The sequence below is a fragment of the Halichoerus grypus genome, chromosome 1, assembly GCF_964656455.1.
Source record: "Halichoerus grypus chromosome 1, mHalGry1.hap1.1, whole genome shotgun sequence".
In the NCBI taxonomy this organism is placed as follows: Eukaryota; Metazoa; Chordata; class Mammalia; order Carnivora; family Phocidae; genus Halichoerus; species Halichoerus grypus.
Genome location: NC_135712.1, coordinates 201720885 through 201741699, shown reverse-complemented (window position 1 = coordinate 201741699; position 20815 = coordinate 201720885). Strand labels below are relative to the sequence as shown.

Genomic DNA, 20815 nt, shown 5'->3' with positions numbered 1-20815 from the left:
TTATTCTGAGGCCACTAAACTGATGTCCGCAGCACCTGGAATAACGAGACCCCCAGGTTTCTGGTTTTGGCGACGCCAGAGACAGGGTAGAGGACTGGGCCGAAGGGCGGGGCTTGCGGCCGGGAGGCGGTGCCTGGGAGCGGGGGGCGGAGCTCGAGGTCGCCACGCAGATGCCCCCGCCCCACAGGCTGTCGGGAGTCCGCCCCGGGCCGCGCTTCGCTTCCCCCGGCTCCGCCCCCGCCTGTCTGTGTCTGCGCCGGCGGCTACCGATAAAGTTGTTGTTCTGCCAACATGGCGGCGCCCATAGTGACTCTCCGGGCCGCGTTGCCATAAAAGTGGAAACAGAAGCGTGAGGAGCCGCAGGCCAGAGCCTGTGAGCAGGTAAACTTCAGCCCGGGGCTCAGCGGGACGAGAGACTTCTGGAGTGGAGACCTCTGCCCCCGAGTCGGGAGGTTCCGACTTGCTGGGGGCAGGAAGGGAAGGTGCGGGCTGGGTTAAGGTGGTCCCGGAGCCGTGCGGTTTCTGACCTGGAAGTCCGGGTCTTCAGACTCGTGGAGCCACGGACCCTGGTGATAGCTCTGGACCCTTTCCCATTCCCAGAAGAATGCATGTGTACACGTAGTTTTGTACTCAAGTTCCCATGTTACTGCTCCCCTGCCCCAATTCATCCCTGGCTCTTTGCTTCCCAGGGCTGGGGGGTTTGGACTCAGTGAAAGGCCATCCAGTGCATCTCTGTGGCCCGGAGATCATTGCCACTGTATTAAGGCTCGAAAGCCCTCAGAGATCTTGTGGGTCTACCGCCTCATCCTAGAAAGAAGATGAGGTTCCCGACAGTAAATAATTTGCCTGAGATCCCACAGGGAATTAGTCTTTGCAAAAGCCAAGATCTTTATTTTTTTGTTACAAAATTTGTTTTCTTTAAGATGCACTTTCCGCGGTCCATTCTTGTGCATTTTCTCTTGGGCGCACACAAATGCCCTCATGTGCTTCTTCCGTGTGTTGTTTCTTTGCCCGTCTCCTACTCTTTCCGTAGGTTTCTCTGCCCATATATGATTGTCATTTCGGGTCCAGTTCTCAGGACTGTCCCGTTCTGACCATATGACGCTGCCTCCGTCATTCTCAAGAAAACTTAACCTTAAGCCCCAAGTGAGGGTGAGGTCAGGACTGACTCTAGAGGAGTGGAGTAGTGGGGATTGATGCTTTGGAAAGATATGGAGGAAAAGACAAGATTCCAAGCATCTAGGCAAGGAACTGGGTGCGACAGAGCTAAGGAAGAAAAGGGCCAAGTTGATTCTAAATACAAGACATGAGCCACACCTTTCACGTTGATGGAATGGTCATAGTTCTCTAATAAAATGGCTGTATCTGTTGTCAGGAAGAGGTGGTGCCCATCAGGGCTTTAGTGGTGGAGTGGCCAAGAGCAGGGTCTGGAAAGTAAAGGAAGGGAACAGGGTTGAGCATCAGGAAGTTCTGTAGTATACTGTTGAGGCAAATTGAACAAACCTTTTAGAATTTCTAAAAGAAAGTGGGTTTTAGTCACGTCCAAATTAGGACAGCTGCCGGGGTACACAATCTTCACAAAGAAGAGAGTGCTCTGTGAAGGAACATTTGGTGTAGGGTTATATAAGCTCCAGCAAAGGAACATTTGGTGTAGGGTTGTATACATTTTTTTTACATAAAAAGTTACAAATCATTAGACAAAGGACATTTCAGAAAGTTGCAGACCTTATCTCAAGCTTCTAGTATATGCAGAGCTGTATGGCTTTAATCTTATGGGAACCAGGGAGGAGGGAGGTTTTCTCTTTTTTTTTTTAATCTTTATGTTCGGAATGCTCCTTTTTGGTTCTTTCATAAATGAAGCAGATGTGCAGTGTGTGCTTGGGCAGAAATAGAGCCCATACTTTGAGTTTTGCTGAATCATTTTGACCTTGGTAAATGTTGAAGTATAGCTTCCCCGGGAGCCCAGGAGCAGGGGCCACAAGCATTAAAAGTTGAAAATTTCCTTTATTTTCTCAATATCATAGCCCTGCGTACACTTTATGCTATGTCCCCCTGAATCTTGGGGATCCCCTAACTTTGGGTGTGAACTTTTCCTTGAAGAGTCTTGACACGTTGTTACCACATTGCTCCCCAGAGACGTGGAATCCGTTTACATTCTCAGCAGCAGTGTAAAAAAATGCCCATTTTTTATTTAACAGGTTTTTGCCAATCTGTTAGGCAAAATATTTCATTGTTGTTTTAATTTGCATTCTCTGATTAATTCTAAAGTTGATCTTTTTCATGTATTTATTAGAAATTTGTATTTCTCTTTCCATTTTTCCTTTGTCCATTTCTTAAATTGGGTTTTTAATGTTTCTCTTTTCATATGTAAACTCTTTATAGAGTAAGATAACCTTTTGTTATTGCAGTTTTGGCAAAGATTTTGTCTCAGCTTATTGCTTACTTTCTCATTTTGTTCATGGTGTTGATATACAGGCATTTTACACCTTTAGAGTCAGATTTATTAATAGTTTGTGAATTCTTCCATTGCTTTTTGCTCAGGACAGAGCATTTTGCGCCTTACAAAAATACATTAAATACTCACATTTTTGTTTTGTTTTATGTTACTTAAAAAAAATTCTTTAATCTATATGGGATTTACACTGGTTTATGGTTTGAGATGGGGCTCTACTTTGAAATTTTCCCCATTCATGAAATAATCTGACACTTTCTAATCTACTTGTGCTTTCTTCTTTATGAACTTTAAGTTCTTTGAATGCCCAGATTAGTTTCAGAGTTCTCTAGTCTATACCATTGGTTTATGTAAAGGAGAGGTTGTCAGTGAGCCATGTATTACGTAAACATATTTAGAAAGCTTATTCTCATTGGGTAGACAGAGAATGTTGTATGTGTTCTTTACGATTTATATAATATAAGTAAGTTACAGAGACAGGATTAGAATTTTCAGTGAAAGAATGACCTCCTTTCATATTGTTCATATTGGTGATCTAGCTGCACTCTTTGGGATTTCATCTGTCACGATGGCTAACAAACATTGAAAGCAAAAACTAGTGAGACTGTGGTTCAGGTTAATTTGTATTTTTGTAGCTTTGTTGTTTCCCATTGTTTCTGTTGGGGAGCATAGTCCAGAACCCTCTCCTTATGTATTCTTAGGGAATGAAGTCCAGAAGAGAAATGGCAGGCATCTCTCTATGCCCTCTGCTAATTGGGCAGTCTTTGGCTTATAAAGATAGGGAAATGCTGACTTAGTAAGGGAATCATAAACTCCATGACTCCTGTGGATAGTTCTAATTATGTAGAAACCCAACCCTTAAAAATAAACACAATTGCCTCAAGTGTACAAAGTGTCTATATATTAGGTTGGTCCTATGGGCTTGTTGATATTCAACCTTTTTCATATAGTTCACCCTAATATCTATAGTCACATCTACATATTTTAGAATAACCAAGCCCAGTGGATAGGGAGGTTTTCGTTTTTTGGTTTTTGTGGTTTTGTGGGCGTTTTTTTTTTTTTTGTCTTTCTGTTTCCACCCCCAAAGAAGCAAGAGGTGTTAAATACAGCGAGACAGTGAGACTTGGTATATCAAGAACTTTGGCAGACCATCTTGTAAAATGCCAACGCCGTGGTGCCATTTTCTGTGAGTGTGAAACCTGCTTGTGTAAGCCTATAAGAAACTCTATTGGCAACATCCATGACCCAGTACCTGTGTGAAAACAGGCCAAACGGGAGTAGCTGTGGAAAAGCTTTTGAGAGAATCAAACAACACCAGCTTCAAGTGCCTGCTTCTTTCTTTATTTCTCTCTTGGTTTTACATCTGTTTCTTCACTATAGCACTTCTCGCGTGGTCTCATGTAAGAAGGCAGAGAGGTTAGGCTATTTAGTCATAAATCGTAAATATTTGATGAACCGTCACCTCAGCCTTTTAGACTGTGATGAAATATGAAACTGCTTCCATGAGGTCATTTTTTGGAATTCACCTTTGGAGGAAACCAGTGAAACATTCAAGTTGAATTTTGAATGGCAGCCGGATGTCCTGGTGGACCCCAGCCTATGGGTTGTATTCCAGAAACACCATAGCACTCACCACTGTCATACATGTGTATTTATTTGTTTGTATGCGTACCTGCTTTTCTTTACTAGTATGTAAGTGCCGCGAGAGAAGTGACTTTGTTTTTGCTCACTGCTATATCCCCAGTGCCTAGAACAGTGTGTGGACCCAGTGGCACTCAATAAATATTTGGTGAATGAATGAAGAACTAAATGAATAAGCGGTCTTGTAAATAATAGTTATTTCTTGGCTCAGCTTATGAGTATATGGAACTTAAAATATGTATGAAAAATGCTAGTAATCGCACCAAGTCTCTGGATCTCCTAGAAGGCAGGTGTTCAGATGTCTTCTGACAATAGAGCCTCGGGCCAGGCCAGCATGGGCTTGGAGCTCCTCTGAAGCCTGGGTGATGGGACAAGAAGCCTGCTGGACAGACACTGGGCTGGGCCTATGGGAAAGGGAGACTGGGAGCCTGTGGCAAGGGGCTGGCCCAGCTGGTGGTCTGCATTTGTTCCTGTGGGAATTTTGTGTCTTTGGCATTTGGGAACACTGAGTGTCTTTATATTTTCCATTAAAGAGTTTATGTTTAGCTCAGTTGAAGTTCTCCGGTGTCGACTTTTTTTTTTTTTTTTAAGATTTTATTTATTTATTTGACAGAGAGAGAGATACACAGCGAGAGAGGGAACACAAGCAGGGGGAGTGGGAGAGGTAGAAGCACGCCCCCCGCTGAGCAGGGAGCCCGACGCGGGGCTCGATCCCAGGACCCTGAGATCATGACCTGAGCAGAAGGCAGACGCTTAACGACTGAGCCACCCACACGCCCTGTCTCCGGTGTCGTCTTCAGGGAAGGAAGTCATCAACAGGATAAGAAGAAAGCATGCGCATGTTCAGAGAACACCAGACTGATCGGGAGGACAAACTCAGGGAGGGTTCTGGGCTGCTCCTAAGTGTGCTTTCTGCCCTCTTTTTCAGGATCTTCCCACCTTCTGCAGGATGGCTTCTGCTTGGCGGAGACTGGGTTTTTATGTCTCTTTTCTGAAAAGCCAGCAAGATGGCGGGCCAGGGATCATCAACAGGGGAAGGAGAGTGATTCCAGGATGGGCCAGAGATATTTACAGTGCCACGGGAGAGTGGACGAAAGAGTACACACTGCAGACAAGAAAGGAGGTCGAGAAATGGTGGCATCACCGAATAAAAGAACAGGCCTCCAAAATTTCAGAAGCCGATGTGAGTATTCTGAGGGGTTTTGAGAGAGTAGAGAAGAGGGGCTAAGGCCTTGGACTCCGGGGTCAGATTGCCCAAGTGCAAATAAGTTATTCATTGTGTGACCTTGAACTGAATGATTGACTCTGTGCTTCAGTTTTCTTATCTACTATGGACAGTGCTAGTAAGAGTGCCCCCCTGCTTCCTAGGATGTTTGTGAGGGGTAAATGAGATCAGATAAGGATAGTGCTTAGAAGAGTTTCAGTGTGGTGCCACACTGGGCATTCTGGAGCAGCATTTACCAGGGTGATGCATCAGGATTCATCCAGCAGGGGTTGGGTCCTTCCTGGTCCATGGTGTGGTGGGGCAGCACACAGGGGTCCAGCAGGGTCAGATGTGAGGCTCCAGGAGTGGCACCTGGACCCCTCACCTATGAAACTTTGAATCCGCATATTCTGAGGAACACCTCTCTCTTCCCTGGCATAGACCTTGGCCTCCAACCTGGTTCTGCCACCTCAGCATCATGGTTTGGGAGGTACCAGCCCTTCCCTGGTGTGATCTGGGTCTGTGATCCAGCCTTGCAGTGGCAGTTGTGTGACTTAGTGAACCCTTGGCTTCTGCTCTGGATGCATCAGCTCAGACCTCTACTTATAATTATCTTCAGTATTTGGTTGTACCCAGTTTCCATGGGGCACCATATTGGAGGCTGGCTCCTTCTCTAGGAGTCCAGCCTGTCAGGGATTAGTCTTGGATGTGGTAGCCCTTACCTCTTGATATTGGTCAAAGTAACAAATGGGAGATGTGATTTGTTACTTGAAATGTTGAATCTGATCAGAGCCAAGCACTATAAGATAGTTTACTCTTAAATTCTACCAACCCTTTGTAATAGTTGCCAAATAATACAGACCTTCTACATTTAATTAAGGAGATTAGGCCAGAGGCAAGCAGTTGAGTACATATAACTGCAAGAGACTGCTTTTCTCTAGACTTGGCCATTTCCCATCTCCTGATTCTCATTCTTTTCAGACACATTCCTTCTATGAGATTGATCACTGTGAAGAATGCTGGGGGCAGTTATTTGTGTTAAAGTGAAGAGGATGTTTTTGGGAATTGGTTAGAAAGAAAATCTGGTATTGAGAGAGGTGTGATGGGTATCAAGTGAAGGTTTGAATAGGATGCATGATTGTACAGTGAAAGCCTGGCTTCCGCCTCAGCAGGGCATGAAGAGCCTTCATGTCAACATGACCAGACTCAGGTAACTAAACGTATTTTGGAAACAAACTAGGGAGCAGTTTAATTCTGAACAAGGAGAGTAAAATTATCATGTCTTCTTTTCTTTTTGGTTTAGATTATAATTTAGTGGCTTCTACACATTTTAAAGTTGTAGCTTACTGATTTTTGTGGCTTCTCATTCTTCTTAAGTATATGGTTTTTTAAAATAATTAAATGGATCAAGGGGTACCTGGATGGCTCAGTCAGTTGGGCATCTGGCCCTTGGTTTTGGCTCAGGTTGTGATCTTGGGGTTGTGAGATTGAACCCCACTTTGGGCCTTGTGCTCAGTGTGGAGTCTGCTTGGGATTCTGTCTCTCCCCCTGCCCCTCCCCCTGCTCACGCATGTGCACACTCTAAATAAATAAATAAAATCTTTTAAAAAATTAAATGGGCCAACATAGTTTATCAATAATTGGGGAAGCAGCTGGAGGGATACTGAGGGTGATCCCCTGGGGGCACCCTCTCAGGGTCTGCACTGGGGAGTGGTAAGGTGGAGCAGGTGCCATATGACCAGTCTGGAGCCAGGGCAGTACCATGGGCTCGGCCTCAAGACCTCAGCGTGATCTCATCCATATCACATAACCTCTTTGATCCTCAGATTCTTTGCATTGTTTATCTCACAGAATTGTTTTGAGAATCAAATGAGAAAACGTGGCTGAACACGTTTTACAAACTGAAATGTTACATAAACAAAAGATCCAAGAGGATAAAAGTGTGTGGTATCTTTGTCAGGAATTAAGAAGACAACTGGATGTCAGTGGATTTTGAAGCATTTATAATTGACCTCACTGTGGTATTAGATCTATTTAAAATCCACCCAAATGAGTTTCCAGGAGTTGAATGTCTTGCCATGATCACCATAATCATTATTAAACGAAGTTCTATTTAATGAGCATTTGACTATATGTCAGGTACTATCTTTCCATATATTACCTTATTTAATCCTGGAACAACCCTGGGGATTTTTGGGGGAGTAAGAAAACAGAGGCTCAGAGGGAGGTTTGGTAATTTACTGGGGATATGTGCCTGGGACCTTCTGGTGCCTCACCTTTGATTTATAGATTCTGAGCCCAGAAAGGCAGAGGAATTTGCCCAAGGTCTTGCAGATAGCTGGGGGCAAGGCTGGGGCCAGAACTCGGGCTCCAGGCTCCTTCTGTCTGCCCCCTCTAGGCTCTGCAACAGTTTTGGAACGTGATCTATGAAGAGGAAAGAGTTATCTTTCCCCTGATGTCAGAAGCTGGCAAAAATAATAGGTCCCACTTATAAAAACCGTCCTCTTCCCATCGCTTACAATCTTAATTTCTTTCAAAGGCTTACATTCTTACACTTTTATGTAATTATGAAAATTTCCCCTTCAATCAGATTCCTGCTCAGTTTTACCATAAACCCCCATAATTCCATCTTGCCATCCCCAGAGGATAGAACTCATTTCATTATCACGGAGGAAGATGACTTAATTCACACAGAAAAGCAAAAGGAAGAGACATGAAGCAAGCTGAATACCTTTTCTGCAATAAACAAAAATAGTCATGAATATTAAAGACTTTTGCCAGTAGTGCCTTTCTATATATCTTCTGTAAGCTCCCTTTTGGAGTTTGGCTTAGTGTGTAACGAATCACTCAATGTGCTAAACATTAAATCTCTGTTGGACAGACCTACCAAAAAGAGATAGTCATGAAGAAGCTGTATGTGGAAAATGTTTGGGGTAAGATCGATTGTTCAGTAAACATAATATAAAAAAATAGATATGTCCCTATAATGAAAACAAGGCGATTATAATAAAAGAAAAATGGGCTTAATGTAAAAACTTAAAATGAAAAACGAGAAATGGTTTATATCAAGGATTTTATTGATTTTTTTTTCAGATGCTTAAGAGCTCTGTAATAGCTATTTTCCCACGTTCCTAAAAATGCCCCAAGAAAAGGCAATAGACTCAGTCTATTATGAGAAGGAATAAGGTTCAAATGGAGTGGACAGTTTGCTTGCTTCTGATTCTGCACCGAGTGACAGAGTAAGGTCTTGCGCCTCATTTGAGGGACTAGTTTACAAGCTGAGAGGATTATCTGTCACTTTCCTTCTTAAAGACAGCAAGTCGTGAGTCTGCACCGACTCCACACCTCAGGGCCTGTCTCCCGAGGTTTTCCTAAGGGTTATGGGTCTGCAGTTTCCAGTTAAAGTGTGTGATCAGCGTGCTGCTTTCCATCCCTTTAGGTAAATCAATTGCAGTTGTCACTTGAGCATTACGTGATTTTCAGTTTGTGTATTATCCAGACTCCTGTGTGTTCTCTTTTCCCTTTTCTTCCTTTAGGCAGCTCGACTTACCACTCGTTGGTAATTTCTGGAGGTTGGGCAGTACAGAGAACATTCTAGTTAATTTTGCCACATGTTAGTGGCCCCGTGAAAGGTTTAACTTCTTTGCTGAGGGAAGTTTAAAGCAAGGGGTCAAATGAGATTTGGAAAGGATCTGATTTCTGGGTTCTTCCACTCCCCTGATTATAGTTGGCCGTGTCAGTGATCAGTCATGCAAGTACTTAGCAAAAAATCACCTCCCTATACACGAAGGAATGGTCATGAATATTCTGTTCTGTGTTTGTTTTCATTACTTTGGGAGAAGCAAAACCTGAAAGAGCTCTAGCAGCCCTGCAGGAAGGGAATAAGGACAGAGAGAGAAAAACAGAAGGCAGAAATAAATGAGAGAGTGGTAATATCAGAAGATCCCAACCCTCAGAGACCAAACATAAGCAGTTACCTCTTCTTCCTTTCTTCAGAGAGCCCTGCATGAGAGGATTTAAGGCTGGGTAGGGGGAATGCTCCTGTCACCTGGACAGGATTTGGGTAGCTGGGGGAAAAAAATGCCCTTTGGTCATAAGTGCTCCGTGGGGCCGGGAATTAAACTCCTGCTGGGAGTGGGGGTGGGTTGAAGTGAGGTGGGGGGGGTGGGGAGAGGGAGATGATTAAAACATAGCCCTTGCCCTTGAACCACAGACCCCCTAATTAGCAATCAGTTAAATCACTAGCACGATTCATTTGGAGCCTTAGCCCCTCGGGTGGTGCACAAACCCAAAGTCAGCCATCCAGGAAGGACTCCCTGCCCTATGTTCATTCCGTCTGGACGCAGGGACTGTTCTTCTGTTTCTCGTAATGCAGCTGTGTCTTTAGCAGCTGGAAGGTTCTCTAACCCTGGCGTGAGGCTGTCTGTAGATCGGCCCTGGGAAACAATACCCTTCTTGCCTTGTTGGCTATGATTTTCTCCTTATTCTCCCATTTCAACTTTGTCTGTTGAAAGATAAGCTCACAATACAGCAGAGAAACCCAGGACCCAGACTGGTGCCTCAGGATCCTGCTCTTCCTGCTAAATCCAAGTTTGAATGCAGCTACAGGGGATTTAGAGATGTCACATCTGTGTGATTCAACTGTCATGTCCGTGAATTATACAGATATATGCGTTAGAGCTTCATTTGGAAAAACATATAGTTCTTTAAGACCTAGGTAGAAACTGTCTTAGAAGCTTTTAAAACAGAAAAAAAAAAAAAGATTAAAAATATATATGGGTAATTCGCACTTTGAGGTTGTTCGGCATTAATTTGGGCATTCTTCAGCTTAAACCAGGGCTTTGAATTTTGGTTTGTGACATTTTTGTCAGTTTACATTATGGGAGCAGCCTTTTTTTTTTTTTTTAAGATTTTATTTATTTATTTGAGAGAGCGAGTGAAAGAGAAAGCATGAGATGGGGGGAGGGTCAGAGGGGAAGCAGACTCCTCGCTGAGCAGGGAGCCTGACACGAGACACCATCTCAGGACCCTGGGATCATGATCTGAGCCAAAGACAGTTGCTTAGCCAACTGAGCCACCCAGGTACCTTTTTCTTTTTTCTTTTTTTTAGGGAAACTTTGAAAATGTTAAACTGTTACCTCAAGTACGGCACCAACATTTTATGTGCATGTAGGGTCCCCGTAAATGCTTAAGAAGTGCTCATTGTCATTCTTTGTCAATTCTTCCCCAGAAATCAAAGCCCAAGTTTTACGTACTGTCCATGTTCCCTTATCCTTCTGGCAAGTTGCACATGGGCCACGTACGTGTGTATACCATCAGCGACACCATTGCACGGTTCCAGAAGATGAGAGGGATGCAGGTAAGGAAAAATGCCCCCTTCCCATCCCACCCTGGGGAGGAAGAATGTCATTAACGTGGTCAAGACAAATGAAGAGAACAGGTTATAGTTAAAATTAGGACAGCTTTGACGATAAACCCGAAAGGCCCAGTGTTTCCTTTTATGAGTTAGAAGACCTAATAAAACATCTGGATTAATGGGGGGGAGGGGAACCGCTGTGTGTTCGGTGTCGTGCTACAGATGGTGGGGGGGTGGGGCTGGGGTCAGATTTAGCTACAAATGTTGGTAACGTGGGCCGTCTTCCCAGCACGAGTCCACCGTCCGGCGGGGGTGAAACACAGATCGTCATCGTGTAGGGGAATGAATCCAATAGTACAGATACGGATCAAATGCTGTGAGGAGGAGGTGGGGCCACAGGAGAATTTTCTCTTTCTGTTTGATATTTTCTGTATTCTTTAATGAGCGTGGATTATTTTATGATGGAAAAATTAACATTTTTATAAGGAAAAAAATATCTGGGAGGAACAACCCTGGGGCATTTGGGAAAGGTTCCACTAAAGAGGGAGCGTCTGACATGGGTCTTGAAGGACAAGGTGAAATTTACTGGAACAGGAGGAGAAAGACCCTTCCTTGGCCATTGTGGGTCAGTCCCCTTCTCCCCCACTGCCAGTTACCCCAAAGCTTACCGTTTACTCTTTAGCAGTGTATCGTCTGTAAAATGGGGTGGGAATGATCACCATACCTTCTTTAACCACTTACAGAGAGGTGGGATTGAAGAAGGGTTGAGAACACGGACCACTGAACCCGACTGTCCAGGACTCGAATGCCAGCTCTTAACACGTACTAGCTGTGTGACCTTTGACTAGTTACTTAACCTCTCTAAGACCTAGTTCTCCCTCATCTGTAAAATGGGGATAAAACAGTACCTGCCCGTTGGCCTGTTACAAGGATCAAAGAGGACGGCTGTGAAGCATTTAGCTCATACCTGGCACATAGTACATAACCAGGAAATACTATTGCTCACCAGAGGCTGGCTGGAGCCTGTTCACAACAGCTCCTGAGAGCCCCCCGTGCACCTCTCTGTCCAAGTCTGTGTTTATCAGTCACCCCAGGAGCTTGAGATCCAGCCATGGGGGAGTATTTACACCATGGACATCAGCAAATGCTAGACTCAGCATTTTCCTCCAGAGGGGCAATTGTTAAAACATTCACTGGGATTCCCACTGGCTGTTGCCATTATTAACCTGCCTGTACAAATGACATCTGCCACCTCCTAGTTCTTTGTAAAGATTTTCCTTTAGAGACATAGGTGCATCTGTTGTCACAATTGGTTCGAAAATTTATGCTGAACTGACACTGGCAAGAAGTATTCCTAAAAAGGAAGGCAAGTTAAAATGGCTCTTTGTCACTTAAAGAGTTAATAACTTTATACTACCAAATGCAGAGATTTGTGTTCTACTTTAATAGTCAAAGGTATTTGTCTTCCTGCTTTGTGTCGAATGTTATTTTCCCCAGACATTGCTTTCCATCATTGCTGCTATGTTTATTAGAAAGAGACAGTGCAGAGTGAATTGGCTCTTTGCCAAAAGTATAATTCTCTGTCTTACTGTGATTCTTTGACTAGATTTATCCTGTGGTTTTTTACTTACGCCAACTTATTTTGGACAGTTAGTGAGTGCAGGCAAATTGCTGAAGATGAAGCTTTTATAGCAAAGTTGTACATTTATGAGAGGGTACAGGTGGTTGAGAGGGTGTGGGTGGGATTCTGATTCTCTTGGATGGGATGAGATGTTCCAGAGGAAGCTCAAGGCAGAGCTCCAGGCCTAGAGCCACTCAGGCCCAAGAGGCAAAATGGAGACTCCTATAGTAACTGAAGCCCAAGGTCAGGCTGGACCCAGGAGTTGGACAACGTGGATTTGAACAGCATTCTGCCACCTTCTTACTGAGGGACCCTGCACAAGTCATTTCATGGCTCTAAATCTCCACTTTCCTCACCTTTAAAATAGGGCTAACAGTAATTCTTGCCTCATGGGATTGTTGTGCAGGTTAAATGAGATAATACATGTGTCTGGCATAATAATCCCTTAATAAGTGATAGCTGCAATTACTATTTACATTGAGTTGGTACTCTGGGAGGTCAGCCACTGTCATTTAATAAATGCACCCCGCTCTCTTCAGCCTGGAGTATGCTGTATAGAGTTACCTCCTCAGAAGCAGCTTAACTGTAAAACATTGCCTGCAATTTGTATTACCTATCCTATCACTTGATGGGTGCCCAAAACTACTCTTTGTTATTTGGTTTACAGTGTCTGAGTCTGTGTGATCAACAGGCACCTAGGGTTCTCTTTGTTCCTAAGTTTCAGTTGTTCTGTTCAAGATGATGAGCTGTCTTTTTGGGGTATTCTCCAGGTTCTGCTGAAATTAATTTCTTGCTAATTTTCATAAGCCATATTTAAGTCAGTTCGTTCCATCTATAACTCCAAATTTGGTGAAAACTTGTCCAGCTATTTTTCAAGCGATATGGCAAAAGAGAAACAAATCTCAGTGTAATTGTCAATAACACCAAAGCCTGTTGAGTTTGCTATTGTTTTAAAATCCATTCCCAATGTCAGGACTGGTCCCAGAGATAGAGTGAGGTTGGATTCAGGTCAAGTTCAATGGTTCTCACTCTAAGAAGGAAGAAATATCTAATCTGGAGTAACAGCAGGGTCTGACATGTGTATTCATTCATTCATTCATTCATTCAATATATAGTCATTGAGTATCAGTTATTCTAAATACTGGGGTTTCTATTGTATTCAATAGAAATACTAGAGTCTTAAGTTCAATATCAGTCAGTAGGCCTAAGAAAAATTCAGCAAGCTTTGGCTTTTTCTAGAACTTGTTAATTTATCGACTGGTTTGCTTTGTTCTTGAGTGGAGATATATGAAATAATTTTAAGTTACACGAAGAACAGTATGGGAAGTAAAAGGTGGAGTGAGTGGTGTGGCAGTTCTGCTCTCTTCAAGGCTACCATTGACCTCCGTGGATGTGCCCCTGTCCTTGTCTTTCTCAACCTCGGCAACATGAAATACAGTAGGCCATTTCCTCCTCCTTAAAACACTCTGCTCTCAGTGAGACCCCACTCTCCTAGAACTTCTGCATTTTTGCTTCTCCCTCCCCGTTTACTCCACAAACTTTCCCTGCTCCACTCCATCTTTGCATACTCTTTATCAGGTTGAGAAAGTTCCCCTTTATTCCTACTTTGCTGAGAGTTTTTCTCATGAATGGTGTTGATTTTGGTGAAATGCCTTTTCTGTATCTGTTGAGATGGAATAAAGTTTTTCTCTTTTATTCTGTTAATGTGATATGTTTTGTTGATTGATTTAAAAAAATTTTTAAACCAACCTTGTGTTCTTGGGACAAATTTTATTTGGTCATAATGTATTTTTTTTTTATGCATGAATTGCTGTATACAATTTGTTAATCCCCCTATGTGCATGGGAGCTACTGCTCTGAAATTTTCTTTTCTTTAATGTCTTTGTCTGGTTTTGCCATCAGGGTGATGTTGGCCTCATAAAACAAACTAGAAGGTGTTCCCTTCTTCCTATTTTCTGAAAGTGATGTATATTATTGGTATTATTTCTTCCATATTGCTTAACACCATTCACCAGTGATGGTATCTGGGCCTGCTATTTTGTTTGTGGGAAGTTTTAAAATGACAGATTCTATCTCCTTAATGATATAGGGCTATTTAGATCTTCTGTTTCCTTCCATGTCAGTTTTAAGTTGTGTTTTTCAAGGAATTTCTCTACCTTACATCCAGGTCTGTTCTGGACTGCCTTCTCTTTTTTTTTCTCTGTCCACTTTTCCTGGGTAATCTCATTTATCCCCTTCAGTTTAAACAGGGTACTTTAAAAAATTATGGAACATTTCCAACAGAGAAGTCTATAGAGCATTGTCACAGATACCCAGATCTGTGTCCTGATAGAAGGTGCCACCATGTAATCCTATTAGCCTCAGCTCTTTTGTTTGTTTTTTTCCCTTTTTTATGTTGCAGATAAGAGTTGTTCCTCTCCACAATTGGATTCCAGTCCTTGAAGTCAAAGTAAAAGTAACCACTATTCAGGACTTAGTGTATATCCTTTGCCTTCATGTTTTCATGTTTTTACTCTATCTATTGTTTAGGGATACATACATACTTATATGTAGTATTGTTTTTAATTTTATATAAAAGATATTTAATATTCTGCATATTATTTCACTCAGTATTTTGTATCAGGGATTATCCTGTGTCTCTAGAGTTATTTCATCCATTACAAGTACTGTATAATTATGACAATAGTTAATTATCCATTTTCACATGGATAGAGTTTTAGGTTGTTTCAAATTTTTGCTCCAGTGAGCATCCTTATACCTGATGGGTTAGCCTGTGGGAGAAGTGGCATTACTGGGTCATAGAGTGTACATTGCTCAGCATTACTACATCTTTCTAAATCACTTTCCAAACTGTTGAGGCCAATTATTACTCCCACTAGCAATGAAAGATGTTTGTAACTGCCCTACATCCTTGACAGCACTTAGTAATGTTAGACTTTTTAGTCTGTGCTAATTTGTCATATGGGAAATGGCAGTCTAATTGTGTTTTTAATTTACATTTTCCTGAGTACTATCCTGTAGTGAAGCTGAGATATTTTCATATGTTTATTGCTTATTTAATTTCCTTCTTTTCTTTTTGCCCTGCTCATATTATTTGCCAAGTTCTTCTTGGGTTGTTTGTCTTTTTCATATTGCTCTGTAGAATTCTTTATACAGTCTGGATTACTGATTCTGTGTTGGTTAAATGCAACGCAAAAGTCTCCTCTCATGGGGCGCCTGGGTGGCTCAGTCGTTAAGTGTCTGCCTTGGGCTCAGGTCATGGTCCCAGGGTCCTGGGATCGAGCCCCACGTAGGGCTCCCTGCTCAGTGGGGAGCCTGCTTCTCCCTCTCCCACTGCCCCCTGCTTGTGCTCTCTCTCTCGCTGTGTCTCTCTCTGTCAAATAAATAAATAAAATCTTAAAAAAAAAAAAAGTCTTCTCCCAGTCTGTGGTTTGTCTTTGAATTTTGTGAGCCCAGCCAGACCGCAGAGTATAATTTGGGTTTGAGAATGGATGAGAATGATGATTTGGAAAGTTCAAGGTTGCTTTTACTTTGGTTTCTTCTTAGAGCGGCAAATAAGTTGTGCAAAGGAGAGAAATGAGACAAGAATGCAGGTGGGTCGGGCACCTGGGTGGCTCAGTCGTTAAGCGTCTGCCTTCGGCTCAGGTCATGATCCCAGGGTCCTGGGATCGAGCCCCACATTGGGCTCCCTGCTCTGCAGGAAGCCTGCTTCTCCCTCTCCCACTCCCCCTGCTTGTGTTCCCTCTCTTGCTGTGTCTGTCAAATTAATAAATAAAATCTTAAAAAAAAAAAAAAAAAGGAAAGAATGCAGATGGGTTGTTGCGGCCTTCCACGCTCGCACTCGTTCATGGAGCCGGCCCTGAAAGCCATGACCATCAGGCTCATACATACCAGATGTGGACTTTATAAGTGGAGAGGCAGGCGGTTTGGGGTGATGAATTGATCAGGAAATAGGGGCTTTAGCCAATGGCAGTGATGATACCTGCCTGACCCACCTCACAGATTTGTGGCAGGGGCCCTGGGAGGTGATCAGTGAGAAAATCTGCAACGCAATTTCCCAGTGTAACCCAATTAATAGTAGCAATAATAAGGTAGTCCTGACATTTGGATGTTGAAGCAGGGGCCTCTTGAAGCCAGAGATCAGTTCTTCTCTTTCACGAGTCAGAAAAGGCTGCGCTGCCAGTTGGCTTCTTCTTAAACTCATATACAATGTCTGATGACACATTTAAAGCTTAGCACATATGGTGATTTTGTCGTGTCTTTGTATGTTGTATGCACAGGAGATTGGAAAATAAAATGACCCACCTCCCACCCCGGCTGGTTTCCCTGGCACCCTCCGGGCCAAAAGCAGGGTGAGGACAGCATCAGGGTGCCCAGTCCCCCTCACAGGGTTGGGCTTGGACTCATTGGACTCAGGCCAAAAGCCTCCGCACACTGCCCAGTTGGGTTTTCTGCTTGGGCCTTTTTGCTATTCACTGCGGAGGAGGAAGTCAATTGAGGCTCTGTGTCTGGCTGCTGCGTGATCATAACGTGATTACCCCTAAATATCAGGAAGCGAGGGGAGTTCTTAGCAAGTGGATGATAATACGTGTTTCATCAATTCTCAGTCGGCCAACCAGTCAGCAAGTGTGTTTGAAGTGCCCAGAGGGTGCATAGCATGGCATTTAGTTGTCAAATTTTTGACTCTCTGCAGTTTCTAAAAGTAGAGAGTGGATTTCCAGGGCTTATCCTCTCCGATGTCATTTGAAGGGAAGAATGAATTGTTGGTCCAGTGTCTTGATTAGAAACTGGCTGATTTATCCGCTTGGCACGTCTCTCCAGCTTCCCAAGGGAGGTCTTCTGTTTTGGGCCTAGGTACTGTCATTTGGGTTCTTCACTCTGAAGTATTCGCTTCATTTTGATCCTCAGTCTATAATAATGGTGGGTTGTTACACTTGCTAAACAAAATTAAATGTTGTGTTTCTCATTTCTGGGAAATAAAGCATTGAATCTACTCCAGAGAAACCATGACATTCTCTGAAAATAGCAATTTTTTGAGAAGCAGTAACCATGGTTGCTCTCAGTTAGAAGCTGCATTGGTTTCAACTCTAAAGTTTTGTTTTATGATGAAAAGGAGAGAAAGCTGGTCATTCCTAGGGAATAGGCTGGCCCTTTTGTAGCAACAATTGTGCTATTTCTCTTGCCATCAGGAAGGCAGACGACGAGCTGCCCCAGCTTCCTTCCCTTCTACCTGAAAAGTTTTCTTACCTCTACTTGATCTTATTTCCTGTGTTGGAGGAAGAACTGTATCTTTGCCTGTTCTTTTTTTCCTTCTTAAAAAAAAAAAATGTATTTTTAAATTGTACGTAACATTCCATATTCCCCCCTTTAAAAAGAAGAAATACAACATAGATGAGGCCACAGTCCCTTCTGACCACCTCCTCCCTGACCACGCCCTTCTGGGCAGTGATCCCTGGCATGTATCGGTGTGTATCCCTTCCGAGCCTTGTCTGCACGTTGTCATTTGTAACTGTGCTCTCTCCTGTATCCCTTTCTTCTCATCTGCTTGCCATCCTATCCTGCCTGCCAGCCCTGGGACGCCCACCGCTCAGCTCAGGGGGCGGCAGAAGGCCCCGTCAGGGTGAGGCATGGACACGTGACTCTGTCCACACAGAGGCTGGCCTCGCCCCAGCTCCAGCCCTCGCCTTCTGTCCGGCTCTGGTCTGACTTGCCAGGTCTCTGATCCCTGGGTTTGCCCCTCTTCCGTAGCTGGCCCTGACTCCCCTTTGATATCTCAGATTGTGGTAGGTTTGCGGTCTTGCTGGTGTTGCCGGGCTGGCCCGTGGCCAGTCGGCTGTCAGCTCCACCCACTGCTTTGCCTTGTACGGCAGAAGGACTGACCCCCGCAGACCACGTTTCCCAAGCCCTGGTGGCAGCTGGCGTCCAGCTGGTTTTGGACAGTAAGAAATTCTGGCAAGACTGGAGTGCAGGAGGGAAGGAGAAGCCAGAGAATTTCTCTCTCTCTGCGCTGGTCAGCAGCTTCTTCAGGAATCCAGTTGCATCTGGGCAGATCCACATGTGTTTCAGTTTTTATACCTGATCTTGGCCTTGGAGCTCTGTTACCTCTGCTTCCCACTTTTTTCCTTCAGTCTAGGGGTGGTGGCGGTGTCCCACTCTTCCAGACTTGGGGGTTGTTCTGCTGTCCCCCTTGGCTTCTCACTCAATTGTAAATACTTAGAGTGTTTGTTAGAAGAACGGCTGGAAATGATGGTTTTTCACACACCGGAAGTTTATGTTATAGATTTCCAAGTTAGAGCTACTAGGACTTTTTCTTGGTTCCTTTTCTGCAGAAAGCACTTACGTCCAGGAAGAATTAACTCCTAGGGAATTGAGCGGGCTCAGGTGGCCCTAGCATTAAAGGTTAAACCAAGTTACAGTGAAAGAAAGAAAGGGGTAGGAATTTGAGAACCTAAAAAGAGAGTCTGGAGTTCCTCCCGGTGAATGTTTTGGACAGTCTTGGCCACAGGGAATCACAGGCAAGAAAGCCGGCATCCCGGACCTAGATTGGAGGTATTCGATGTGGACGATGTGTAAGAGACCAAGAGGCGAAGGAGGCTGGCAAAGGAAGCACCTGACATTATATCTTTTACATAAATGGGCTGTAACAGTTTGACCAGCAGATAGAACCTGCTGCCTCAGAGAAAGGGATGGGCTTTGGTATTTCATGATCCTGTTATAGGTCTTCACTTGGTTCCCCCTTGACAGTCATGAATTGTTTCCTATAGCATTAGAGTGGGTTCTGCAGTTGGTCCCTGTGTCACTGGAAACCCAGGGTCTAGGAGTGAGAGGACCCCTTTCCTGTTCCGTAGAAACTTAGCTCATGGGAACGTTTATTCCAGTGATCCGGCCCATGGTGGAGGGAACCATTCTGACTTCAAGATGCAGAAAGGCCTTCCCACAGTCTGTATTCTAGGGCAGGCATTTGCTTTTTTGTCGATTTTCGGTAAGAATGGAATATTAAGAAGCTTTAAGATTTTCCAGCTTGATTTTTCATAGACAGCTTGGGTAACGTGGGCTAAGAATATCTTTTCATGTGAATTTCATCTGAAAACAAAAATAGAAAAATATTACGTAAATCCAGACTGGTTTTTGTGACAGTCTCTGTATTGACTTTATTTAAAAATATGGACAGCGTCTAACAGAATGTTAATAGGCAGGAGGATTGAACGGGTGCCGTTTTGGCAGCTCCCACAAGGAAACCAAGTGGTAATTAAGTTTTTCCCCCTTCTCCTGGAGCAGTTACACAACAGTTACATTTTTCTGCCAGTGAAGCAGCCCTAGGAGAATTCAAGCACAGCTGGAAGTTTACACTCCTGTGCAGTCCGTGGAAGTACTGCAGAACTTTCTAGTAATCCAGGACGAATCCCTGACATGGGGTTGATTTTATTTATTTATTTGTTTGTTTGTAGCTTTTGAAAATTAAAGGAAAAGAGAGAAAAAATCTGTGAAGCTTAATAGTTTAATACAAGGGAATGTTTTTCATCTGTGGCTTAAGCAATGCTGAAGAGAAAGCTGTATCCTAAAAGGTGTTTGTTTTACTCAGGATTCTTGGCTCCCAAGGACTGCAGCCCAGCCCAGCCCAGCTTAAGCCAAAAAGGGAAGTTTGTTCGTGTTTACAGACCCTGGTGTAGCTCATAGAATGAGAGGCAGTGTTGCGGGAAACAAGCCCGTGGGCATTGGGACCAGGTCCTGGCAGCATGTCAGTACCCTCAGTCTCGGTCCCCATGCAAGCTTTGTTTTCCCAGACACCTCCATCCGGTGGAAGGTGGGGTCACCTGGAGCCATGGTTGGTCTCATCTCCTTGTTCCTCCGGGCCAAGGAGAAAGTAGTGAAGAGAGTATGCTGTTGCCTTCCTGTTCTATTTTGCATCCCACCTCCACGTTCAGGCCCGTAACCAGAGGGGCAGGTTTTGTGATTGGCAGCCCCCACCAGGACTGTGTGAAGTTGGAGGAGGAGCAGGTTCCAGAAGGGCAGGGACACTGTCCGGAAGGGTGAAGCATTTTGGGTCTGCCACATTTAGCAAGAGGCAGAGAGACCTCGGGTTGGGTCTGAAAGATCAACTGGATTGGGTTGTGTCTAGCTGGGTTCCTAAAACTACAAAAAACAGATATACCTGGGGAATGTGAGAATGTTTTAAAAAGACCTACACGTTTAAACCTCATGGTCCGTTCAGTTTGGTTAAGAACTTCCAGTGCCTGGCACCAACGTGCTGCAGACAGTTGCCATGAGTAAGCCACGTTCAGGACGTGTGTGAGGTCAAGGCGTCTCCCTACCTGCTGTCAGAGGGCCACTGTGATACCTCTGGCCAGTGACACGGCTGAAATGTTGCCAGGGGAACTAGTGATGTGCCACGTGTGGGTGCTGCAGACCAGGGGTACCAGATGACGGCAGCTGCCATGTAGCAAGCGCCCCCATGTCTCGGGTGCGTGGACCGGGCGCCATGCTGAGCGCACCACCGATATGGCATATAATCCTCAGCGCAAGGTGGCTGCTTTCAGTCAC

General features: G+C 44.1%; 1 protein-coding gene across 5 annotated transcripts in view; it reads left to right on the top strand.

Moving 5' to 3' along the window:
• The first annotated feature begins 224 nt into the window (after positions 1-224).
• LARS2 (leucyl-tRNA synthetase 2, mitochondrial) overlaps positions 225-20815 on the top strand; it is a 141424-nt gene continuing 120833 nt past the window's right edge. For 4 of the 5 annotated variants that reach the window (XR_013450312.1, XM_036095885.2, XM_078078973.1 and 1 more), the window contains exons 1-3: positions 225-381; positions 5022-5276; positions 10528-10656. Coding sequence is in view for 3 of the 5 variants with exons in the window: in XM_036095885.2 (XP_035951778.2) it covers positions 5043-5276; positions 10528-10656 (363 nt within the window). In the remaining 2 variants the exon portion in view is untranslated. Of the gene's footprint in view, positions 382-5021; positions 5277-10524; positions 10657-20815 lie in introns of those variants that run through there. The other variant, XM_036095886.2, reaches the window with a different exon arrangement.